The sequence below is a fragment of the Aptenodytes patagonicus genome, chromosome 1 (genome assembly GCF_965638725.1).
Source record: "Aptenodytes patagonicus chromosome 1, bAptPat1.pri.cur, whole genome shotgun sequence".
NCBI lineage: Eukaryota > Metazoa > Chordata > Aves > Sphenisciformes > Spheniscidae > Aptenodytes > Aptenodytes patagonicus.
In genome coordinates this window covers 84,406,962-84,432,755 of record NC_134949.1, presented here as the reverse complement: position 1 = coordinate 84,432,755, position 25,794 = coordinate 84,406,962, and the positions used below count along the sequence as shown (strand labels likewise).

The following is a 25,794-nucleotide window of genomic DNA, read 5'->3' as shown; positions in this document are numbered from 1 at the left end:
ACTCATTTTACTTTGGAAATGACTAATTTTCAAGTTGACTGTGTCCCTTTAAATCAGAAAAAAAAACCCCAGCTCAATTCAATCCACCCGTTTATGGTGGCATGAAGCCTACCTTGCTGGAGAGCAAAGGGGACCAAGAAAAACAGTTCTGTCAATGCAATTCAGCAAGAGGATAAATGGGAACGGGAAGCCTCAGGGATGTCTTGCTGTCATGGAACCTAACTGTAAAGGAAGATTAATTCACCCCGACCTACCCAGAAAGTGAATCTCTTACCAGATAAGGCAATTAGTGCTCGCTGAGGAAGAGTTGCTGGAAATTCAGATTTATGGATTACAGACAACATAAATAGAGGCATTCTGATAATTGTTTGAAGCGATGATGTTTTACACAGACCCTGGGTGCCTCTGAATAGACAGGCAAGGGCAGCGTGCTCGTGAAGCTCAGGGAAGAATGCATGGAGCTACTGACCACAGCTGTTGCACAGAAACCTGAACTTCCCTTGACACAAAGGGGACCGGAGGGTGGCCTCTCTTCTAGATAAATGGCTACATCAGCTGCGCGAATCAACCAGCTGTAGAACTGCTCATCCCTGACTTAAACAAAAGAGCGCAAACGTCTTCCTGCGTTAGCCAGACCAGGATGAGGAGTGTATACGTGAGAAAACTCTTTGAAATAGTTCTAGACTATTCACTTCTGAGACCTCTCACAACAGTCTTCCTTGCCCTGCGCCTGAGCTGGCTTCAAGCCATGTATTACTTCCCAGCAGCAGAGAATGCCCGCCATGATGATGGTGAGCATATTATAGAGACCCATGATGAGAAACACGTTTGTATTGTGAGTCAGCTGTCCACTGCAATTGCTATAGTCTGCTAAGTGTAATTTTTATTTGTATTGTGATTTAAACACATTGCTAAATTCTGCTAAATGCCATTCTGCTATATCAAAATCCCATGTAACATCAAATAATTTCAGGTAAGTAAAACTGGTACTAAACATTAAACCCCCCCAAGTGTGGAATATCTAAAAGCACCTAATTAGAGAGTATTGGAGTCTGACACTGGGTCAGATGTGCCGAGTGGGATCCAGGGCAGCTCAAGTATCAACTACCCCCTAGCTTACATCCAAGATTTACTGGAAAGACAATGGATGTAGGTGCTCACTGTTTTCCCTGGGGTTACCACTGGACCAAAGTAGCCACAAATTCACATCGATGGCATAACAATGCTGTGGGCACCCCTGTTCCCTCTGCACCTTGCTCTCAGTTCCAGGAGATGTGGTTGCTGTGTGCCCTCACCTTCCTCTGCCTACGACACTTCTGTCCCAGAGGCCCCACATGTAGGTATAACATCAATTTCGACCAAGGCTGAATTTAACCCGCTGTAGTTTTTAGTTTTTCTAAGGACAAGCTTTTATTGTCAGCACTAAAATATTTTGTTTATGTAGGTCTTAACGTGAGATGGTCACATCTGTTTTTCTCAATGTTATTTATTGTTGTACACATATATGTGTGTATATATATGAGAAAGACAATTTGTGGGGAGGCTGGGATAACTTAGGATACCACTCTTACAAGGATAAAGAAAACAATAATGGTATTGCACTACTAAGAAACAATTCAAAAAAAACCAAAACAGGTATTATAAAAGTTATAATTCTATATAAACAGAGGAAGCCGAAGGATTGGGATATTAACCTAAAAATATGGTACCTATAGGAAATAAAGTTAACCAATAACATCAATACTTTATTCTAATATAGTGCTTTTCATTAGTATATTTCTAAGTGTTTCACAAAGCAGGCATCATTATTCCACTTTATGGATGGGGAAGCTGAGATGTGACAATGTGCCATGACTTCTATATGTCATGGAGTAGACCAGCAGCAAAACTGGGAACACACTCATGGTCTCCTGAGTGCTAACACTGTGCTTGATCCACTGGCAATGCCATGATCCCCTTCTGCCATCTACAGTATATAGTCCAGCTTCGTCAAAGTCAAATTCATAAGCAGCATCACAGGAAACAAGCTATCACGCAAAGATCTCTGCAGCATATGCCTGTTTTCTTGCACTCAGAAATGGCTTTCATTCTGATTCATGGGGTGCTTCAGTTGCAGCATGAGAAGTTAACACCTTGGGGAAATTACAGAACATCTTACAAATCAAACACTGCTCAGCGAGTTAGCAAATGGAACAGATGCAAGATACGATGAAGTAGATGCAACATAGCATGTACAGAGCAGGGGTACTTCCTGCCTTCCACCCTGCACCCCTCCTGACTGCTGGCCTAAGCCACCCAAACACCTCAGCAGGGAAACCCAGCAGAAAAGGAAGAAGGAGTTTTCAGAGGAAGGAGAATATCTGCCGGCTGTTCTTCACACACCTCTCAAAAAAGCCACATTAGGGACAAGGGAGACTAACGGCGAGGGGAAGTCTCAGAAACAAACAGTCTAGAGAGGTTTCTTAAACGGCTGAAACATCCAGATGAATTCAAAGGATGGTGAAATCAGAAAGCTAATGGGGTCTCCAGGCATTAACTCATGTTCTTATTTATCCCTTACATGCACCAAATAATCCAAAGAATCGACTGGACTTTCCTACCTCAGCAGCTCCGGTGTGTTTGCCGGGCCCAGGGAGCTTTCAAAGGATGGTTTTATAACTCAGCTGTTTGGTCGTTCTCACCAGACAGGCTCTTTGGTCTCCTGCTTATCTTGCTCCAGCCAGAAAGCAGAGTGACATCAGTATTTCCATAACAACAGTAAGGCCACAAGGAGACCAAGGGTGCAGGGGAGTGTGGAAACTGAGGCATGCCATTTATACCTGCCAGCCCTTAAAGTCGGCATTTGCAACTAGCCTGCTGTTCCCCGATGTGGGAGAGCTGAGAGATGCCAGAAACACTCAGCACGGGACTCTTAATAAATCCTCACACATTTTAGGTGATCAGTAGCCCTGAGGCTGCTTTTAGATGTTTGGCTCTAACTTCCCTGCGATTCAAATACAGTGAGATAGTCCTTAATCAGCAATATGATGTTCCAAATTGTTTCTAAAATCAAATTCAGCTCCCTGTAAATTGCACATTTAACCTAGTTAACTTGTAATTGGAGCTGTAACAAGTTGGATGTGTCCATTATCTTACTGCTTTTTTTTATGATTACATCACCATAAGACATAAGCATCTCTGGTCAACTAGCACACCTTATCCCTACAATAGCACTGCTGAAATAGGAAAATATTCTTTTAAAAATGGAGAGTGGAAACCAGAGAGCTCTGGTTCATCTCTCCTAAAATCAGGGGGTGGCAAGCCCAGAGCAGAAGACACATTCCTGATTTATAGTCCTTTGCCTTAGCCTCAATTCATCCTTCTCCTTATAGTCCAAGCTTAGAATTTGTTATAAAATCACTTCCCATGGACATTTGTGTCACTGTACAGAACAAGTAAGGGTCAAGTCCCCACAGCAGGAGGCTCTGACTTGGATCAAGAACAAGATGTGCGTGTGACATGCAGGAATTGGACAGACACTTTCACGTAGCTGTGTGCCATTTCTGAAGAGGCTAGGTACCCAGTTCTGCTTGGTAACTTTGCACCGCTTTCCATGAGCACCCATTACATTTATAGATTGTGAGCATCGGCTTTTTTGTGCCGTATCTAAGCACAACCATACAAACTGGATTTCCGGAAGGCGTTGAGGCAGGCTGGGCTGCTCAGAAAAGCTGTGGTGACTCAGTCAGGCGTGATGAAGTTGGAAAGACCAGTGGTGGGTAGATAGCTTGGGGGTGGGAGGTGGAGGGGCCCTGCTGCTGTGGTTCCTGGCTACCAGCAAAAAGAGATGAGCACGTTTAGTTCGGTGTGCACCTGGCTTACACATCAAAGAAAAAAAGTGTGTTGTGGCTGAGAACCGGAGACAGCCAGAGTTCACAGAGCATCCAGATTTTTGCCCCAAACCCCAAATCACCTGCTGTGCCACAGCTCTGGCAGAACCGCCATTTGGACTTGTGTCAGAACAGAAGTTGAGTTAAAATCCAGTATTTTGGAATCAGTCCAAATTGCCAGAAATATTCCCTGGCTGTTCTGCCTTTTACTGTGCTGATGTTTTAAAACCTTTTTGGTGAATATGAGCACCAGCTACAGTGGTGTAAGCCAGGTTACAAAAGAATGGCCATTTGTATTCAATGCAGACCAAAAAGCAATGGGAACCCATGGGAAAAACGAAGCTATAATAGTGCGAGTGGCAGATTTAGAGTGCCCTCTGTGTGATTGTGATGCAACATTCACAGCAGCACTTGCTTAGGGGAAAGAGTCTCAGTGAAATGTTGGAAGACCTAGGATGACAGAGGGAGTTCGGAATTTGAGAGTGGTTGCATGTCTGCAATCGTAAAATTGTTTAATCCCCATTTAAGGCTAATTTAATGAGGCCAGGTAATTCAAGGCGTAAGTAATGAGTTACTGAAAATGTTTTCAATCAATCCAGCTCAGTGGTGGCCAAAGTTACTGTCATTTAATTGTCGGACTTGGCTCGTTTCCCACTAGACAGGCACTTGGAAGCAGGCGCTGGGACCTGTGAAACAGCAGTTCCCCCAGAGAGATTAATAAATATTTAAGCTTGGGGTTTTCAAATGCACCTGCAAGCGTTGGGGGTCATCCTCCCTCCGAAATTCCTCTCTTGGGTGCTCCTAAACTTCCGTCCCACCCTCCATAGCCGAGAGACTACGACCTCAACCGTCCTTCCCCAGTCGGGCCCAGACTGTCCACCACACCCCGCCACGGAGCTCACCGCCCGGCCTCCCCGTCCCCCACGGGCCGGCTCGGCTCCGGCACACCAGCTCGGGAGCTGCTCCGCTGCGAGGGGCTACGACTGCCTGCTCAGGGGCCGGAGCGGGGGGGGGGGGTGGGGGTGGGGGCTCGGCGGGGCCGGCAGGAGCTCCAGCAGGACCGCGGCCCGACGCCGGCTGAGGGGAGGCCCAGCCCCGCCCCGCCTCCCGTCAGCCGGAGGTTGGGCGGGGCCCAGCCGTCGGCCGCGGGCCGCACGTGCCTCGGCTCCGCCCCCCGCCCCGCCCCGCGGGAGAGGGGAAACGCAGCGTGCCCCCCGCTACACGCATGCGCGCCGCGGAAGACGGGCCTGCGCAGGCGCACTCCCCCACTCTCCCCCCCCCCCCCGCCCAGTGGGTTGCTCTTGCGCGCGCACCGGGGAGAGGTTTGACCCTGTCCGCATGCCGTCCGGCGCGAGGGTTGGTGGGTAAAGCAAGATGGCGGCCGTGGCTCGCTGCTGTCGGGCTCCCCGCGGCCTCTTGTTGCCAAGGGCAGGTGAGTGTCACCGCCGCCGAGGAGCTGGTGCCGGGGCGCCGCCTCTCGCCGCGGGGAGCCCGGCTGCCCTTGCGCTCTCTGCCCGAGCCTGTACGGTGCTATGCCAGCCGCCTGCCCGCGGGCCTGCCTTCTTTCACCGCGGCGCCCTCGGAGTAGAGCTGGGTGAGGGAGCTCACAGGGCAGCGTCTGAAAAGCAGCTGAAATAACTGTTCGCGGCAGAAACGGTCGGGTTTCTGCCTTCCTTCTCTTTAGGGAACTGGGGTTTTTAGCCCAAAGGGCTGCATGGGATTGGATCGGCCTACCGGTGTAGCTGTACAGTAGGTTGTCTCGCTGGGACTGTCAGAATCTCAGCAAATGAAATGCTGCCCTGTAGGCTAAAAGTTTGGGTTCCTTTTACGATTTCTTAGGTGACCTTGGTATTTTGGCCGTGGTCTATAAGCATGCTCGAGTACCAAAATTATATTTAAAGCTTTTATTTGGGCCTTTGCCGCCAAAACAGAACTGATTTTTAATCAAATTGATTCTGCACATGCTCCTCTGTTGAGTAAAGTGGAAGATGGCAAACAGGTTTTGTTGGTTGGTAAAGGCCAGGAAGGAATTTAACATACTTTTAATTGGAGCGATGTGTCTTTTCAAGAAAAAGATAGTTCTGGTTTACTGTGAATATTTGAGATTTAATTCAAACCTGTGTTCATAAACTGCTTCAAATATGAATTGTGAAAGTAAACTTCCAGTCACAAATGGATTCTGGTTAGTGAAAAAGATGAAATTCTGCTCTTCTGGGAAAGAATCCCTGTGCATGCCTGTGTTATACAGGAGCACAGAGCTTTAAGCAGTGCTGCTCAGTCTGGAGATGTTAACGTGGGCTGTGAAAGCTGTATGGCTCTATTAAGTTACGTTGTCCTGAGTTACTAAATGTTGCATTTTGAGAGGGCTCCACACCATGTGGAAGGCCCTTTATTGGTTGTGAATCAGTGTGAGGATCTTTAGCCTGCTTTCTTTGAGTCTCATGGATACACTTAAGTCTCAACTTTTTTTTATAATGTAGTAGTAATTGGGCATATAACCATAGATGGTGATAATTTGTGACACATCTTGTACAGCTGTGGGACAAGAAAAGATGCACACCACTAAAGACCTTACAGTGTAAGGCAAGCAACAACAGGTGTACACACAAAGATGGGAGAATACAAAACAGTAATTGGATGTTCTTTGTTAGTGTGACAGTGATAGCATCATGAAGAGCTTGTCACCAATAATTTTTGCAGAAATAACAGCAAAAAAACCACAAAGTAGTTGAGAGACGTGTATAATTTTTTTTCAGATTAATTTTCTTGTCATTCTTACATGGGTTGATCTGTTTAATAATACTTTTTTCAACAGGTGCTCACAGTGGACTGAAATCTTGTTGCTTTTAGGTTTTATATTGTAAGGACTGAAATGTGTTCCTATCTAAAAGTGACAGATAGTGTTAATTCTATAAATATGAATATTGTGTAATTTTTTTTTTTTACAAACCTTTAGAAAGAGAAGTGTATGTAAACAAAGCACTGAGGAATATGGGCCATCAAGCTTTCTCTTTCACCATCTCAGCATACCATGTAGCTTTTTTGCATACTTGAAGGAATCCTGTTGGTTATAAAGAGCCCAGTCATTTTTCTGTGAGTCTGCTTTTCCTAAAAAATAAATTAAATAACAAAACCCTAGTTATTAGAACACTACAAGACTGAAGGTAAGAAGATCATCCAACTGTCTCCCTCAGTGTTATCCTTTACGCTTAAATTTGTAATGAGCTTGGTTAACCTCCACTTTCCAGCTACCGATTACATAGCTACAGGCTTTATTCTATACAGAATATTCAGCATACACTACTGATTTCATTTGCAAGTTTGTTCCGTTGTTGTCGTTTAAAAGAATAAAGAAAAAAACCCAACCCCCCTCTCCAAGAGTTTTGAACGTAAAAACCTAGGGTATGGGCTGTATGTTTGTGTAGTCTGTGTCAGATAACATTGTAAGGATAGCGTGGTAATGTGTTGTAAGATGTGCTGTATTGGAAATCCATTGAAATGGTTGTCTTCACCTTCACTGTAATTCTGCAGAAGTATACACAAAGATTTTAGAGGGCAATGTTGAATTAACTGGATGATAGAAAAAGCAGAGAGTGAAGTTAAGTGGTGAATAAGGCAATGATGAGTTGGCACGTTCCTTAAAATTTCAGTTTGAGGTATTATAAAGTTTAATATGAACCTATTGTGTCACTTTTAAAACTGCATGTCGGGTCTTTAGACATTAATTGGATGCCACAGGAGTGTGTACTTCTATTAAACTCCAGCAGATCTTTGGCAAACAGTGTGATTTTTTTTTTTTTTTTTTTTTTTGCGTGTGTGTTTTTGTTTGGGGTTTTTGTGTTGTTTTTTTTTTTTTTTAATGGGTGCTTATCATAGCATGTATTTTCCTTCTTTCTAATAGTTAGTCTCAAGGTCTCTGCTTCAGTAATGGAGAGGCCCTGCATATCTGCCACTTTAAGACAAGATACTGTGCCCAGTTTAACTGTTCCTGAGCTTGGACCTATTCTGTAGGAGAGTTGCTTTTTAGGAAGTCTTATACCTACTTGAAGTTTGTGTAGGTAATATCTTATTTTGTCCTGTTTCTATCAACCAATTGGAGTATAGTTTCTAGGCATAGTGTATTAATTTGATAAGTACAAGTGTATATGTATGATTGCTTTATTTAGTTAAGTGGGTGTCAAGCTACCTTTCAGGACAAAATTGGAGATGTGGTATCTTTTATTATTCCAATTTGTGGGGTATGGAGAGAGGAGGGATAGACAAACTTTTGGGTAGAGAAATGCCTCCTTCAGGCACTGAAATCTTGCTGGATTTTCTGGTTTGAATTCTGTCAGCTGATTTAACAAAATATAATTTATGTCCAAACATACCCTGTCCTTTTGATCTTCTTAACAACATGGCTACAATGTCAGTGCCGCTGTGTAAGTGGTAATACCTAATCATATCTGGATAAAATGTACTCCTTCAGTGTACAAGTGGGATTTTTTTTTTTTGTTGTTTCCTAATGCATCTGTCATTCTGATATCAAATACTAATCTTGTTTTCATTATGATTCGTGCTACTTAGATTTATATGGGGAAGATTAAACTTGCTTATTCTTATTCAGAAAATGCTTATGGCCATGACTTACTAAAAGTTGGAAGGTCAGTTACTGGATTTCTGTTATATCCTCAAGCTAGTTTTCCAATGACAGCTCTTATGGTCTGCTCTTGTCAACAGCCAGATGTCTGTAGTGTGTTCGTGCACTCTGTATTTCATCTGTTCCTTTCTTTTCATGAGCATGGACATGTAGTAGCACTAAACACTTCTAATTTCAAAAATCTCTTACGACCGTTTTTTTTCTTGCTTCTGGCTAACTTGGTTGGAGAGGACATATGTTTCTTCTTTTCAAACTCCCCTATTGGAGCTACCTTGTCAATTTATGTCAATATCCTAGTGATGTCCTATTTCCGTGACTTTCAAGTTTTCATAGCTCCTTGAGAAAAGGAACAGCTTTGAGGCAATATTCTGTGCATTGTGGATCTGGCTCTTTGCATTTCTTCATTTCCCTTCACTCCAGAGCTATGATATAGGAGGATTGCTGCCTCTTCCAGCATTTGGGTCTGCTATATTTAGACTGATGTAAAGAGTCTGGTTAACTGCATCTAGAGTGATTCTGAGGTCTTTGTCCTGCAGTCCCCAGATCTGGGAGCAGGATGTGGATGTACTCAGGTGGGACCTGCCTGTAGCAAGTATTCTTTATTTGCTTAACCTCTGTGCTTCACCTTATACATCAAGTACTAATGCTAGCCAGTTAGAGTTTACTTGCTGTTTAGGAACCGATAACCTTAGTCTGCTTCTTTCGTGTCTTAGTTTGGTCTTTGACTTTTATCAACAGCTCCCTCAAGCCTGCTGTTCTCTGACCTGTCCAGATGTCTCTGAAATAGCCTGTCAGGAGTCTTGACATGGGACATTTTGCTGAGGGAGATTAGAGAAAATGGATCTGTAATGAGAAAAAAAACCCATTAACTATGGTTTGAGACTGCTAACTTTTAGCTTATATCACATGCTCTCTCCCGTTTTCTGTTGTAGGCCCTGGCATTTCTGTGTTAGCTGCAGCACCATCTGTGTTGCAGCAGCACCGCCAAGTTCATCATGCGGTGATCCCTCATGGAAGAAGTGGACGATCCTCTGTTAGTGGCATCGTGGCCACTGTCTTTGGGGCTACAGGTTTCCTAGGACGATATGTTGTCAACCGTTTAGGTAATGTTCCACAGCAGCACTAATTAAAAAAAATTAAGTGTTTAACAAAACTGTAGTTTTTCTTCAGGTTGCAGGATAATTTAGAAGTCTCTGGCATTTTGGATCTTAAACGTGTTTTGTGTGAGACTTTCATAGTGTTTGGCCTGCTAAAGTGCCAAGATGTGACGGTGAAAACTGGTTTAATCTAGGAAATTTAGAAGCTTTTGAAGATTGTTAAAGTCATTAAAATAAGTCTCCTTCAAGTACTGTTTTTCAGTCTGTAAAATGCAGATCTGAGGAAAGGTACAGCACGTATTTGATTATTCTGGTTTTGGCCTTATTAGGACATTTTACTGAAATGTTTGCAGGAATTTGATTGGAATTCTTTAAAATTGCCCGTTTGAATTTAAGTTTTAGAAAATAACTCTTGCTTTTTTTTCCTTCTGCTTTCCATGCAACTTAAAAAAAGCAAATATCCTTAGATGTGACATTTTAGGTACTATACCATGTTTATAGCACACGCTGTGATTTTTTTTGTTGTTTGTTAACAAGCTTCTTGCAAGCTTCTATATTTTGTCTCACAAGCCCAAATACTCAAATATGTCCCTGCTTAAGAATTCCAATGATGTAGGTTCAAAAACTTACTTCTATTCTACTTTTAGCTTTGCAGATAACTATTCAAGATATCTATGTGTATTTGTTGTGCTTTAATGCTAGGGAAAAAAGGAAGTGTTGTATATTCAGAAGTTCATGTACTTAAAGTTATGTAGTAGTTTGAGATAAATGAAACTTTTTTTTTAACTCTTAGGTCGCATTGGATCTCAAGTAGTCATACCCTATCGCTGTGATCAGTATGACCTTATGTATCTGCGGCCGATGGGTGACCTGGGGCAACTTCTCTTCTTAGTAAGTCTTTTGCTTTGGCTTTAGATCAAATACAATACCATTGCTATACAAGGAAGTCTGTTAATCATTCTCAAAGTCAGAACTCCAGCTATTGTTTAGCCTCTAAATGGAAATGGTGTGAAAGAGCTTTCTTTGATTATGCCTATTTACACATTATCTCATCTTTTTCCCATTTGATGCTCTGGTTACAGGAGTGGGACTGTAAGGACAAAGACTCTATCCGAAGAGCCGTGGAACACAGCAATGTGGTCATTAATCTGGTTGGAAAGGAATGGGAAACAAAGTAATTTTCCTTTTTTTTTCCCCCCCGCCCCTATATAGATAGATTTGTCCCAGGTATTGGACATTGTAGCCACGTTTTACAGCGTGTGTACAGTATGCAGTGACACTGACATTATTCTTGGCTTCTATGAAAAGGCAAAACTGAAATTTTGCATATAAAAGTTCTTCCATTTCTTTAAATGGTTAACTAGAGTCCTGGTTATGATCTGCTCTTGAAAAGTGCATTCTTTCTATAATTTTCTAGTGTACAGCTTTTGTTCTGTCAGAGTTCACTGTGCTGCTTTCATACACCTTACAGATGTTTCATGGGTGCCTTCCTATAGCTGACAGAGGCTCACCAGTTTCTGTGAGCTCGTATTTACATTATTACAGAAGTGGGCTTTTGTCCTGTCGCTTTGGCATAGTGATGAATTGTAGCCTGCTAGAATAAGCTATGATCAAGCTTTTCCTATTCTCTGGTAAATGTTAATAAACAGGAATAGCTAATGGAGAGTCCCTAAGGTTATGATTAATAACATCATTCCTCGATAGAATTTTGGCACAGACACTATTAGCTACATAAGCATTTTTTTGTAATGTTTTTTAAAAATAGTTCCTTTTTGAAATCTGTTTTAAAAAAATCCCATATTTATTTTAGGTTAAAAGTACCTGTAATATCCTCTTTTTTTTTTCGTGTGTGTGTGTGTGCGCAGTTATGTCCACTTTAATTAAAGCTTTGTGCAGAGCTGCCAGGCAAAAACTGATTAGTTGTGTGGTTTGCCTTTATACAGTACATAATTTTGCTATCGTAGTAGACAGAAACAAATGTAGATATCAGTTTCATCTGTGTTTACAAGCCTAATGCCTTTGTTGCTCTTTTTTTGTGAACAGCCATTTGGTGTTCAAATTGTAGAATTAGTAGTCAAATTGTATTAATAGAATAGAATTAGTAGTCTCAAATTATACAATTATTTTTCCTAAAATAGGTGCTTGCCAGCAGACATACTATTTCAGCTGTTTCTTGTCTAGTCAAGTATTGTACATAACTTCTGGGAGACACTTTGATTTTGCATTCAAATTCATAGAGGTACTTTCTTTTTCTGATAGTCACTTAGGTCCTTGTCCTACTGTTGGAGTCTATAACATAATTTATGTGGGGAGGAGCCCACCAAACCTAAAGTAACTTCAGTCTTGTGCATCTGACAAGGTTTTTTGGTTCTTTTTATATCTTCTTCAGACTTCGGGATATAGGTAAAAATGTACAAACCAACCAGTCAAGATTGTTTTGTACTGTTACTAAATTATGAATATAAGAGTTCAAATGCTTATTGCTGTCAAAACAGAAGAAATTTCTTTGTAATGTGGGAGTGAGGGAAGAAAAGAAAGTCTGTACAGTTGGCCCAAGGACAATGTAATCTCTTTGTCTTTCAGATATGTATTTCATGTGTACTTCCCCCTTTAAAATTTCTGGACTCGTGTAAAAAGTATGATTTATATAAGGGAGGGTTTCTTTGTTATTGAAAGGGAGTGTGAGGACGACAAAAAGTTTCATTCTAGTTAAAAATGCCCAAACCTTGTCACTTTGGTCAGTTTCAACAGATTCAAAAGCAGAGGAGTCTTGGTACATGTTAAAGACTATTGGACGTTCCAGTACTTACCCCTGTGTTGCACAAATGTTCTTATTATGTATTTTATACATGTTTGTATCAATGGCGGTGCTGGAATCCTGAGATAAAATTCTATGGTCTGTTAAATACGAGGTCAGACTAACCATTGTAATCATCCCAAAGTCTATGAAAAACTTAAGCAGGGGGAAAAAAAAAAAGTAAGATTAGAAGTAGAGATCAGTCAAAAAAAGTAAAGCCTGCCATTAAATACTTTCCTCCTTGCCTAGTATTAGTGTACAGTCTCATCTGTGTACACTATGTTGTTTGAAAACTCCATAGTTACAGGAGGGATGTTGTTTGTTCTTGTGTGTTTCTAAAATCTATTTTTGTGAGTAGAACAGGAGTGATGGTTCCCAGGATCAGATTAGTTATTGAAGGGTCAAAAATAACTTTTTATTTTTAAGGCTTTCTTTAGACTCCAGTGGGATCTGAAGAGCTGTGGGAGTAGATAAGGACAGAGAGAGAGGCATTTGGACAAGATGTTTGTTACCCAAAGCAAATGGAAAAGATGGAGCGGGGTGCTTACAAGGACAATATAAAGACATGAGAAGCCAATTCTCTTTCTTGTAGTCTTGGGATAGTTGGAAAGAATTTTGGGATTGTTGCCAGCCTATAGTGTCAGTTCTGCTTGGAGACAGAGCTTCCGTATTGTTCTTGATCAGATGCCAAACTAGATTACAGTCGAACCCCCTAATTTAGGCCCCTTGAATGCCATAAAGTGAGTGGAGTTGTTCTTTCTGCATGCTTCTCCTTGAAGTCCCTTACAGCTGCTATGAAATTGTTCTAACTGTTCTGTCAATGTAAACTTTTCCATTTGCATAAACATCTGTGTGTTCTTTGGTCTGTTTTTGTCCACTTCCCCAATGCCTAGCATTGGGGACCCTAGCTCAGGCTGCTCAGAATTTTTGAGCTCCTTTGTAGTGTAATTGAGTGCATCAAATCAAGTCAAATTTTGAACAGGTGTTGTAAAAAGACAGCTTTGCTCAGATTTCAAGATGCAGCATTTAAAAAAAGAAAAAAAAAAATCTGTTTTCACTTGGGAAGAGTTTTCTATTTGTCACACACAAGTGGGCAAGAGAATTTCTCATACTGGTTTAATCTTAACAGGTGAAAAAGCACTAAAAAGTACTAAAGCTGTGATTGAAGCTTACTGTTGCATTTCACTTGCCTCTAGTTTTTATTATATGAAGAGTCCCTCATAAAAGGAAACTTTGTTTCTAACAAAGAGTGTCAAGATAGGTTTTTGAAATATATTCAAGTAATACGTAATGATTGCTATCTGGTTGGTAGGCAGCCGCTGTTGATTGCTCTTAAAGTAAAATTTCTTTTTTGCCTTATTTTAGAAACTTCAGTTTTGAAGATGAATTTGTAAATATTCCCACAAGTATTGCACAGATAACTAGGGAAGCTGGTGTGGAAACACTCATTCATATCTCTCACCTGAATGCTAGCATGAAGAGTCCTTCCAAATACCTCAGGAGTAAAGTAAGTCTGGAATCCTTTTGAATATATTTTTTGAGAGCCTACTTTTTTGTTGTTGTTGTTTTTTTTCCCAACTGGGTCTGTTTGAAGGAAATAAGTGTATGAATTTACTATGGAATGTTTTCTGCAGCTGAGGAATTTTTGAGTTACTGTGCTTATTGGAGCTAGAAATCCTCCTTAGTACTTCATGTGCTTTGAAGGGAAATAGATCTTGTATTCCTAAAAACTCGTCCTTTCTTCTATCCTTGAATATCTTCACATCTAAAATTACTGTCATTAAGAAAGAGGAGCTAGTTTGATGGTTTGGGATCAGATATCAGGCCTAATATCTAAGGCTGGAATGACCTAACAAAGTAAGTAGTTGATGCCAAAATGAATGCTTCAAAGACAGATGAGTATCACTTACCGGCCCTTGGATTGGGATTGTTACCTGGTCTTGTACAAAAAAAAAAAAAAAAAAAAAAAAAAATCTGGTTTTGGTATCCTATTATTTTTTTCCTTATTAGGAGGTATAATTTTCTATTACTGATTTTCTCTTTTTAATATAGCTATTGTCCCAGTTTCAGGTATTTTTGTTTTGTTTGAGCTCGCTGTACTCTGCCTTGTCTTTAACCCTGGTTTTAAAAAATTTTTATACTAAAATTTGGTAGCTTTCAGTGTGTAACAACTCTATAGGATAGTTAGGCCTTCCTGTATTGGCCAGTCCCATGTGGAAAGTGGATAGCTGCCACCGAAATTTCTAACTGTACTTAAGCAGTTCTTGGAGTGTTCTGATAATGTAAACCTTCTGTTTTCTTCCAAGCTCTGGTCTGACATAAGCAAGAGAAGTACTTAGGTTAGACTTCTTTCTTTTTGAACTTCACTAGTGAGACTGTATTGTATCTCAAATAGAAGACGTGACCTACATGTTTATGGGACTTTTGGGATGTTCTGTGAGACCTTTATCTTAGCATAGCATCTCGAAGATCAAATGGCTCAGATATAAATAATTTTTGCGCTACTCATGGTGTCATTTCTTTCAGTGCTGTAGTCAGGATACATTAAGCTCTGAAAAGGCATCCTCTTCTGGTCTGTTCAGAATGGATCTAATGAATGTGTTCATTTTAATTGAATGATAGGCTGTTGGAGAGAAAGCAGTGAGGGAAGAATTTCCAGATGCTATAATTTTGAAGCCCTCTGAGATGTTTGGGAGAGAGGACCGATTTCTCAATCATTACGCAAGTAGGTATTCTTGAAATAATAAAACCATGTATGATTTGTATACGTGTCTGTAGAGAACAGAGGGGAAAATGTGATTTGCTTTTGAAAAGCAGAGAGGTATGTTTTTATCAGAAATGTACTGTATTTTGTTAGCTGGAGGTGTGTTATGGGAAGCATAATAAATTTTCATCTCATGACTGAATTCTTTCTGAATCTAGTTAGACTTTGCTGTTTGATTTTTTTTTTTTTTTTTTTTTTGGGGGGGGGGGGGAGGGGATCTGTACTATTTTTTTATTTAGATTGTTCTGGGTTGAGGTCTGGTCATCCTAACCCTCAAAGTAGTTTACCCTGAAAGTAGTTTTTCAAGTTGATAATGCTCAAATGTAAAAATTGACCTGAGTTGTTCTGGGCTGAGAAGCAACAGTAATGCCTCTGATGTATCACCAACAAAATTGCTAGACAGGGTAGAGTGGAATCTGTTTCTGTCTTGCAAAGTTGAGATATCTCTGAACCACTCTAAGTAAACAGTAAATACAGCCTTCCCATCATCGTTAATAAGAAAACTAAATGTGCGTTGAAAACAGCGCTACTGGAATTGGATGGTAATTCTTCCCAATTCTATTTTTTTTTTTTTTTAAAGTTGTCAGTTTTCAGAAGAGATCCACACTCAGTGTAGTGCAAAATATATTGGTTATTTTCTTACTGAAAGGATTCACAGATTTTATTCTCAAGTTATGTATGTGTCTTTCTATCAGACATGCGCTGGTTCGGTGGTGTGCCTCTTATTTCTCTTGGCAAAAAAACAGTGAAGCAACCGGTATATGTAAGTTTTCAATAAAACAAGACAATCCCAAATCCTCTGTGGGGGTGTGTGTGTTGGGCTTTTTTCTTTCCCCCTGGAAATCAATTCTTAAAGAGGAGTGTGTGCATGCATTACTGTTTTCTATTGGTAATTGTCTGAATTTGTTTCTCACAGGTGGTTGATGTAGCAAAGGCAATTATTAATGCAGTGAAGGATCCTGATGCTAAAGGAAAAACATACGCCTTGGCTGGGTAGGTTACTTTTCTGATTCTAATTAACTGAAGTACTTCTTTTTGGTGTCATTTTTTGGCATGCTGCACAGTACATTTAATTTCTCCATCCATGCACACAGTTTGAGCTGCAATAAATTCCACCTCCTTTTTGGGAGGAAAAATGACTCAAGCTGTTATTGTGAGTACTCTGAAAATCCTAGTTTGGGCCCCTTTGCATTTAATGTTATGTATGTGCACACAAAGAAATAGGCAGTCTTGGGAAACATGCTAGACAACATAGATTTGGAGAAAATTCTGCTAAAGCTGTGTGGAAACCACCTGGAATTAGAACGGATAGAGACAGTGAATCTTCTGGAATATTTTGTGTATAGAAGCTCGAAGTCAGAATAGTTCATGAGCATTAAGAATAAATAACGTGGCAAATGCCAAGGTAATGGGTCCATGTTTTGATACTGTAACGTAGCACTGGAACTGGTCTTCATTCATATATGTGGTAAAAGGAACATTAGATTCATTGATAAACAGTTGCTAATTAGTCAAGATACAAATGATGCTGAACAGCTCTCTTTTTTTCTATTGCATGCATATCTCTCTCTTCCCCCCCTTATACACTGAAAACGTGCATAGTACCTGGATTTTGCAAAAGGCTTATATGAGATTACATAGTTTTTTCCGTGTTCGTTTTGCGATGCTGTTGCAGTGACAGCTCTTTATTCCCGTAGTGCAGAGATCATTGCTGGTTCGTCTTTTACTCATGTTTTTCACTCGTGTTCACTTTCTTCAGTGCTGTAACTGAGCTGTTGAGGAAGATGTTATCCTGCCAGCTAGGCTAGGTGTGCTGTATGCTGGTGTTCTGGAAAAGGCAGCAAGTAGGTCTTCAACTTGTTTTGGATCATGCTGAGGAACTTCTGCTCAAAAACTAGCAAAATAAGAGAAAGAAGCTAACAATGGTCTGAAAGGACTACTAACAGCAGCGATAAGGTTATTAAGTAACTTGAAATTGCTTTCAAATCACTGGGATGATATGAAGTGTCACGCTAAAGAACAAGTGGAAACAAATGCTAGACAGCCATTCAAAACCACTTTTTTATCAAAGAGAATAGACATGTAGGTGTCAGATGGACACAGCTAATGCAAAACCACAAAATGTGATGAAATTAACCCTTTGAGTGACTATCTTATCTCTTGGGGGCAAACTTGAAGATGGATCAATATGTACCCAAAGCCACCTGCCACAAAAGGAAGGAGAGGCACCTGTTTTTAGGTTCATTGCTGTCTCAGCAGAAGCAACTGCTCCAACAGCAGGATAAATGGAGAATTGCACACTAAATAGAACACTGCAGCCAAATGGAGGGGCAACTGGCTGAACTTTGAATGTATTCTTACAGTTTCAAAGCCTCATTTTTTTTTTGGCAATTTACAGAAGGCCAGGAGTTCAGTGCCCAGGTTTCAGAGGCAGGAATTCAAGCAAGTATGCCAGGCTCTCACTGCAGGGAATACACTTTCAGGCACATAACAATGACTGAAAAGACTTTGAATAAATGATGGTCTAAACTGAAGATCTAAATCAGTGTTGGAAAACCAAAGAAACTCTGCAGTATAACCCTTGACTGAAGCTGTATGAGACGCTTTTTTATTTTTTTAAAAGGAGTTACCAGTTTGAGTTTAAAATACTAATTTTGTAAAAGAGCATTCTATTTCTGTGGTTTTGGTGGTGGTTTTTTTGTTTGTTTTTTTGGTGTGGGTTTTTTGTTTTGTTTTGTTTTTGTTGTTCTTTCCTACTATATGGTGGAATAGAGTTTTAACTATGACAGCTAGTGGTATCATTGCTATTTCTGAATGACTGAAGATTTGATATGGTTTTTTACCTGTTCCCCTCTTTCCCCCATGGCACTGCTTTTGCTTCATCCACTCGTTAAATCTTCTGTCCTGAATGCTAGTGCTCTCTAGAGCTTGCTGTCTGCTAGTATTGTGGTTAATGTAATGACACTTCAATGTGATTCTATTCTTGGTGAAGTTGTATTGTTGGTAATTCATAAAGGAACAAGGAGTATTTATCTTTATTTTTACATTTTTAAGTTTGGCTATACTACACATCCTTACATGGCTCTTACATATCAGGATAAAAGTGAAATTGGCTTATACTACCTTTGGACAGGCATGAGGATGTTAAAGTGTAAGGGCAAAAAGTTTGGTAAAAACAACCTGCTAATAACTAATGAAAACGAAGGGAGTTTTGTTGTTTTTTTTTTTTCAGCTGAGTAAGTAAATTTGACATTTACCACTTTCTGCTGTGTTTCTCTTACAAGTTCTATTAATAGAGGAAAACTTAACATGTTGTTTTAATGGTAGTTCTTTAGTGTAACTTCATAAATGCAGATCTCTCTCAGGTTCTATAATCCAGCCACCTGGATGAAGTTGATAAGGAGTGTCGAGTGTTGAATTCTTTTGGATTCTCCCAAATATACTACCTTTAAGTATATCTATTAGAATGTTTTGCCCTAATTTGCTTTTACAAACTAAAGTAGTAGTGATTTGCGGTTCTGTCTTTTTTCCAGCATTTATCAACACATTTTGTTTGTGGTTATTAGCATTGCTGTTCTTTCTGAAGAACATGTCAATTGAAGGCTCAGTTTTCATGCATGCAACCTCAGACCTTGATATCTTTGAGATCTTGGGTTTATCAAACTGAAATTCATGTTCTTTGTATCATAGTCTTGAATTTTTGGACTGTGTGAAGTTTTGCATACTTAGTCTTACTCTAGCATGGTTTCATCTTTGTGGGGGTTTAGATTCCAACAGTAATTCAGTGTCTCCTATTTTTTTTTTTAAAAAAAAAAGGAGACTGAAGATGAAAAAAAACTAGAGTGTCTTATTTTTAGGAGGCTCCTACCTGGGAAGTAATAAGTCTCAAGATGATTGTCATGTCACTGAGGTCTCTGCCTTAGCTGAAAAGTATAGCAAATTGTTAGGAGACACACACTTTTGGTGTGTTCATTGCTGCTTTGATCATGATCAGCAGGATGTAATTTTGAAGGTTGAAACACCAAGTGACACACCAGAGTTCAGCAGTGTGCTCATGTGTTGTTGTGAAGGTTTTCAGAATGTTTTGGAATACCGGCAAGTTGCCTTGAAAGCCAAGGGTGATATGTGTTTCAGTCTGAGCCATCTATAGAGTATTAAAATGCTAAGGCAAAGTCTGAACAAAAAAGGAATGGGAACTCCTAATGGTATATGTTTCTCTTAAACTACTGCAGGTGTGCAGGAGACCGACTGCTTCCTTCCCTCCATCTTGAGAGGGGGAATGCATTCTTTTGGGGGAAATTTATCTTAGTTTCTTCCTCTTGCTTTTGAAGAGAACAGTACGTTCTTAGTTGAGCAAAGGCAAGTGAATCAATTTCCTTGCAGCCATTTGCTACCAAAGATGGGATGTCTTGTTATCAAACCTTTCTTAATTTTACCATTTGCTTTCTGGCTTCCTTCTATTACAAACTGCCAAGTGGGCTTGTACGAATTCAGTCCTGTCCCAGCGCTGAAAATCTTGTATTCAGAATTTGAGTCAGCATGGAGGAGGCACATTAAAGATGTGCTTTAAAAGTACACAAAATACACTTTATTCAGTATGATTGTGGTGGGTTAGCCTTGGCCAGCAGCCAGGTGCCCACCCAGCTGCTCACTCCCCTTCCTCAACAGGACAGCAGGAGAAAATAGTATGAAAAGCTGATGGGTTGAGATAAAGACAGGAAGATTGCTTACCAGTTATTGTCACGGGCCAGGCAGACTCGACTTGAGGAAAAATTAATTTAATTTACTGTCAATTAAAATAGATTTGAATAGTGTGAAATAAAGACAAAAAAAATAAAACATCACCTTTACCCCTCCACCCTTTTCTCAGGCTCAACTTCAGTCCTTCACTCCCAACTCCTCTACCCCTTCTCCCCAAGCAGCGCAGGGGGATGGGGATCATTGGGTTATGGGGTCAGTCCATAACCGCTCTTCTCTGCCGCTCCTTCCTCTTCACACTTTTCCCCAGCTCCAGCATGGGCCATTCCACGGGCTGCAGTCCTTCAGGATAAACCTGCTCCACCGTGGGCTTTCCATGAGCCACAGGGGAATCTGCGCTTGGGTGCCTGGAACACCACCTCCTGCTCTCACCTTGGTGTCTGCAGGGCTGTTTCTCACGCTTTTTTTCCTCACTCCTCTCTGCCTGTGTTGCATTTTTGCCCTTCCTTAAATGTGTTTTCCCAGAGGTGCCACCATCTTGTCTGAGGGGCTCAGGTGCGCCCTGCGGTGGGTCCGTTGGAGCTAGCTGTGCTTGGCACAAGGCAGCCCCGACCTTTCCACATAGGCTGCCCCTGCAGCCACCCCTGCCAGTGCCTGGGCACTGGCACCCAACACAGTGACAAAACAATTTTGCAATTTGTGACTTACACTGTTACCATCACTGATGTCAGATGATATGCTTTTCTAATTTAATCTCTCTTTATTTCAAACAGTACAGAATCTGGAGAGCCAAAATTTGTTCCCCTCTTGTGAGGAAAATGACAAATGTGGTAAATCATTTAGATTGAAGAAAACAGGCCCTTGGTAGGCTTGGGGGTGGACGGCTTTAAAATTTTTGTCTCTTGCTGCAAATATTAAGTATACCGAACTTACCTGTAATGTTTCTTGCTTTTTCTTTCAGACCTAACCGATACCTCCTTTACGACATGGTAGAATACATCTACGCAGTTTGCTTTCGAACCTTTCTTCCCTATCCGCTTCCACGTCCTCTCTACCAGTAAGTGGGACCCTTCCTTCACTAAGGACTTGGGATCCACCAGGTGGCACAGAAGCATAGATAACTGTTGCATTGGTTATTTAATATTGCCAGTTGTTATTTAACATGGTAGGATTGTAGAAACTGGCTTTCCCTAGGTACTTGTTAGCTAGCTTTGAGTCTTCTGCTCAGGCACAGGCCTGCATTTGATGAGCTAGGGTATGAAGGGTGTACTTGTAATAAACTTAACATAACTATTTATTCCAGAGTCATTGAATGGCTTTGCTGAGTCAAGAAGTAGCAAAGGTCCTAAGTAGAGACAATCAGTAGCAAACTAAACGAACTTTTAATAGTACCACAGGGCAAATCTGTGTGTACGTTGCTGACCGTAGGCCCGGACAGATTTTTCTTCAGCAGCTTAAGATATTGCTACCGTCAGCTGTCCTTCCAGTCTGGTGAGCATGGCCACCCTGGAAGCAGAGTTGGGGTAAGGGTAGGTATGGGTATTGATTGACTTTCTAGTTCAGTCCTTTGAACTGATTTGAGACAGTGTTGGAGGTAAGTTTGTACTGAGGTTTTGGCCTGGGAATTTGAGCAGTGCAGTTGTGAGCAAGCATTTCTTTGTCTGCGATATGAGGGCAGTAACATCTTTAGAAGATGGTAATAAATTGGGAGATAAGAAGGGAAAGATGTAGCATCACTTCAGTTGACTAGTGGATGGACTGCGAAGGCTCTTGATGCACTGAGCTGCTTCTGCAGCTGTACATTTTGGCCTCGGGGCACTGAGGATAGAAGCTGAATTGCAGCTACTGAGTAATAGTGCATGAAAAAGTGCAGTATAAATCTGAGCCTGGGCATGGTTGAGATGTGTTAACGTTTGGGGTGCTGGTCCTCCTCAATTTTAGTACAATGCAAACTAATAAGCTAAAAAAGTCACCAATGTTAGAACCCTCCTACCAATCTGCTAATAGGATTGGACATTAGATTCATGTAACTGATGATGAATAATGCTAGAACAACATCTTCAACTGTTGTGGCTGTTTCTGAATTGGCTGTAGAGGCATCGGGTTAACGTGGCTCAGCTGACACAGAGTGGCTTGTTAAAAAGTAGCTATGTGGGTGCTTATTAGTTTTATTCACATTTGCTGCAGTCCATGTTATGCTTTTTTCTTTATGAGCTAAACTAAGTGATATTTCATATTTTTGAGAAAAGAGGGCATCTAAAAGGCAGATAAGCCTAGTTCTGTTTATGTGCAGTAACTTAGTAACACCCTACTCTGCCAGGTGAGCACTTCAGTAAGAGATTCTACCTTGAATACTGTTGGTCCTGAGATGCTGAGCAAGAGCTGTAGTGTTATTTTCTTTTCTCTGCCAGATTTTCTTTCTTTCAAGGGAAACTTCATTTCTGGAAACTGCAAATGTACTAATCCTTATCCTTTTTATAGATGCAGATTGCTCCAGATTCCATCATCTTGTTTGTACGGCTGTTAACTCATTTAGTTGTCAGCAAGCATGTTTTCTCATGAAGGCATTGAATCAAACTTTGTGACTAGTTGGATTACTGCCTACACTACTAGGGAACAGAGTTTGGAGGAGAGGCAGGGGCAAGACTGAACCCTCTGGGGTGTGGTGAATTGGACGTGGAGGTTTACTTTCCCCACCCACTAATGCTCATTTTTACTTCTAGATATCTGCTCCTCCATTCCCTTCCAAACTAAAAGAATAGGAGATCTAATAATTCGGTAGCAAACAGTTAAAGTTACCAGAAATACAACTAAGAACTTGCTGGCTGGCATGTTCACTGCTTTAATGAATTCATAGCTTGCAAGAACAGCTACAGAATAAGCTCTTGCTCACTGTCTATTAAGTGTGAAATATTTTTACCAGTTCTTGTTTTCTTCTGTGCATCTGGATAATGACTATACTTTTGCAATACTCTTTCTGATTACAGTTTAGTTGCAAGATTCTTTGAGATTAATCCATTTGAACCATGGTTAACACGAGACAAAGTGGACCGGGTAAGTGTAGGACAATCCACAAATTCTTCCTGGGAAATGTTTCATTGTGTATTTGTAACTTGTAGTTTTGCATTCAAGGAGTGCTGAAGTGTGTGTACATCATGTGGTGTAGTATTTCAGTCAGTTCAATGGCTAGAATTTGATTATACAGAATTGCTTTCAGACTGTTTGGATAATACAAAAATTTAAATTTTTAAAGGTGTCTGTATATGACCTTCCTCAAAAATGGTTACGGTTCCTGCCATACAATTGCTGCAGCTACTTGTTCTGCAATCTCGCTCTTAGCTTATTTGTCCAGACCTGTTACAGTGACAAGGGGATACGCTGTCAAAGCAGTCTGGAGATTTCCTCTGGTGTAGTCTTACAAAGACTTAGTAAGAGGGAGGGACTAACAGAAATCTTTTTTAAAAGGCATAATGATGATGTAGTTTTTCCACTAGCATTGGTGGAGGAAGAATAGTTAACGTACTTCTCTAAATATGTTTAAGAAAGCGGTTGAAACAATTGGTGAGAGGGTTATGTAGCAAGAAGTAACATGATGGGGGTGGGGAAAGGGCCCAACCTTCTTAAGTGTTAAAAGTGGTCAAGGTGGCATGCTTCGCTGTGCCCCCGCCCCCCTCCCCCAAAACACATGCTATTGAAAATAGCAAAACCAAAGTAGAGAATGGATGTGCAATGTGCAGCTAAGTGATGGGGAGGGTGCTCCCCACTTTTAGGTTAACTAGTGAGTTTATGTACCTCTAGATGCATTAAAATCACTTATACCATCCAGATAATGGTGTTTTTAACAACTCAAGTTGAACTGACGGCGCTGGATACAGCCCAAATTCTTGCTTAACATTAGAGTGCATTTCTCGTGAACATGTTGCAACTTCATGTTTATTCCTAACTTCTCAGAGTGTCTAAGTGGGGGTGGAGAAGTAACTTGCAAAAAACCAACTGCAAGTGAGAAAAAAGTAGGATTTAGCAAGTATTAATGTCAAAACTGTTGGCATATGTGTAGTAGGTTAGCAAAGATAGTCATGTACTCTGACAGTCTCTAAGCTTGCTGCTCTCTGAAGGCTGTGGGTACTCTCCCAACTATTTTGCAGAGTTGGAGTTTTAATGCCTTTTGTTATGACGCAGTATCAATAGCCTATTTTGACCTAATTGTCCCCAAATTAATTTGAGGTAGGGTACTACTGTGAATCTGGGAGAACCGGATCCTATACTTAGAGCTGCTTACTGAATAGCTGTAAGCAATTAATTTCTGTGTTTACATTTTTTCATCTGTGAAATAAACCGGTTTCCTATTCTGTTTGGAAATAACTGAAAAACTGTGGACAGTGTGTGTAATAGAGGAGGTAAGCTTATTCACAGTGTAGTGCAAAACTTCCCCCCCCCCCCCCCCCCCCCGCCCCAAACCACTGACTCATCCCCCATACTAGAGAGAGTTGGCATTGTAGTTCTGTTGGCTGTACTGACCCAGGATGTAGATGTAACCTCCTGAAAACCTTACTTCTAGCTGTCTTCGTAGTTTATAGAGTTACATTTCATAAAATAAGCCTGCACCAAATCACTAAAACTACTGCAATTCAGCTATATCATGGGTAGTGTAAGAGGTGAGTTTCTCCATGTCACTTCTGTGTCTGATTGTTCCTCTTTCCCAGCTTTTCATCCTTAACAAATCCACACAAAATTAGATGTGGTTGACTTAAAGACCTTTTCAAGGAATAATAGCATAAGAGAAATCCCCATTTGCTAAGATACAGGTCATATGTGTTGCAAATATGGTAATAGAATTAAATATTTGTCCTGTACAGGATCCTGTTCTAAACCATGAACAGAAAAAAAACCAACCTACCAAAGGTGATAATTTAACGTACATTTTCTTGACAAAGCAGAATGTATATAATTGCAATTCAAAGATGCCCTTACAAGTTTGGCCTAATTTTGCTGTTACAATGCAGTGATCTTCCCAATAATGTATACCTGATGGAGAGAAAATGAAGACACTTTCTGCAGGTCTCACTGTTATTTTTATTCCTGAATCTAAATCTGAAGCCTGAAGGACTTTTTGCCAGATGCAGAACATCTGTATCTCCTGTCGAAGTACACTGGGTACTCAATACCTTGTATAATTATGCTGTAGTTCTGTAGGGCCACATTGAATCTTTTCTTCCTCCCAAGGAAAAACACTGAGCCAAAATCAGTCAAGGAACTGGGATCAACACACAGTTGGCTGAGATGCAGCAGTGTATTGTATTGCGAGGTTCTTTCATGGGGGAAACAGTCTTACGTCAGCAGCCTTGAAATTGTAGTAGAATTTCCCAAGAGCAGCCATTTGTAGAAAATTGTTTTGAGATGTATTAAAATGTTTCTAGTACTATGGATTTATGCTTGTTTGTTTCCATAAAAGAAAAAAGGTGGCCTCAGGTGTAAGTACACAATACTTTTTTTAGTATGTGAATGACTGCATTGGGTGTAATGCTGTTTATTCTATCAAGTTAATTCCCTTTTTGTTTCCCCTCCCCCGCCCTTCTTTTTAAAGTTTCACACAACAGACATGACGTTTCCTGACCTTCCTGGTTTGGAAGACCTGGGTATTCAACCAACATCTCTAGAACAAAAAGCAATTGAAGTTCTGCGCCGTCACCGCAGATACCGCTGGTTGGATGCTGAGCTGGAGGAAGCAAAACCAGCTAAGACATATCCCATGTAACAGTTGATAAGGTTACTTAACGCTTCTTAAACTGCCTTTGTATGACCCAATTTGTTTGGAGAACTGTGTACATACTGAGTAAAATACATTAATCATGTAAACTATATTTCACCAGTGTTGTCTTTTCAGTTATGGAAGACTGTCATTGAATGTGATTTTTCTCTTTAAAAGGTCA

The 25,794-nt window shown here is 40.6% G+C and overlaps 1 protein-coding gene across 1 annotated transcript; it reads left to right on the top strand.

Annotated features, from left to right (window-relative positions):
• The first annotated feature begins 5,186 nt into the window (after positions 1–5,186).
• NDUFA9 (NADH:ubiquinone oxidoreductase subunit A9) lies at positions 5,187–25,725 on the top strand. Its single transcript, XM_076345248.1, has 11 exons — positions 5,187–5,301; positions 9,441–9,611; positions 10,399–10,496; positions 10,688–10,779; positions 13,768–13,909; positions 15,025–15,127; positions 15,862–15,929; positions 16,083–16,159; positions 20,826–20,921; positions 22,852–22,918; positions 25,449–25,725. The coding sequence occupies exons 1-11, from the start codon at positions 5,244–5,246 to the stop codon at positions 25,617–25,619; spliced, it is 1,143 nt and encodes a 380-aa protein (XP_076201363.1). The 5' UTR covers positions 5,187–5,243; the 3' UTR covers positions 25,620–25,725.
• The last annotated feature ends 69 nt before the right edge of the window (positions 25,726–25,794 follow it).

What these genes read in the sequence shown, in the direction of transcription:
- NDUFA9 (XM_076345248.1), top strand. Translation starts at nt 5,244, where the DNA reads ATGGCGGCCGTGGCTCGCTGCTGTCGGGCTCCCCGCGGCCTCTTGTTG. An exon ending in GGAAAGGAATGGGAAACAAA is followed by an intron (nt 10,780 to 13,767) that starts GTAATTTTCCTT and finishes GCCTTATTTTAG; the next exon opens with AAACTTCAGTTTTGAAGATG. An exon ending in AAAACATACGCCTTGGCTGG is followed by an intron (nt 16,160 to 20,825) that starts GTAGGTTACTTT and finishes TTTTTCTTTCAG; the next exon opens with ACCTAACCGATACCTCCTTT.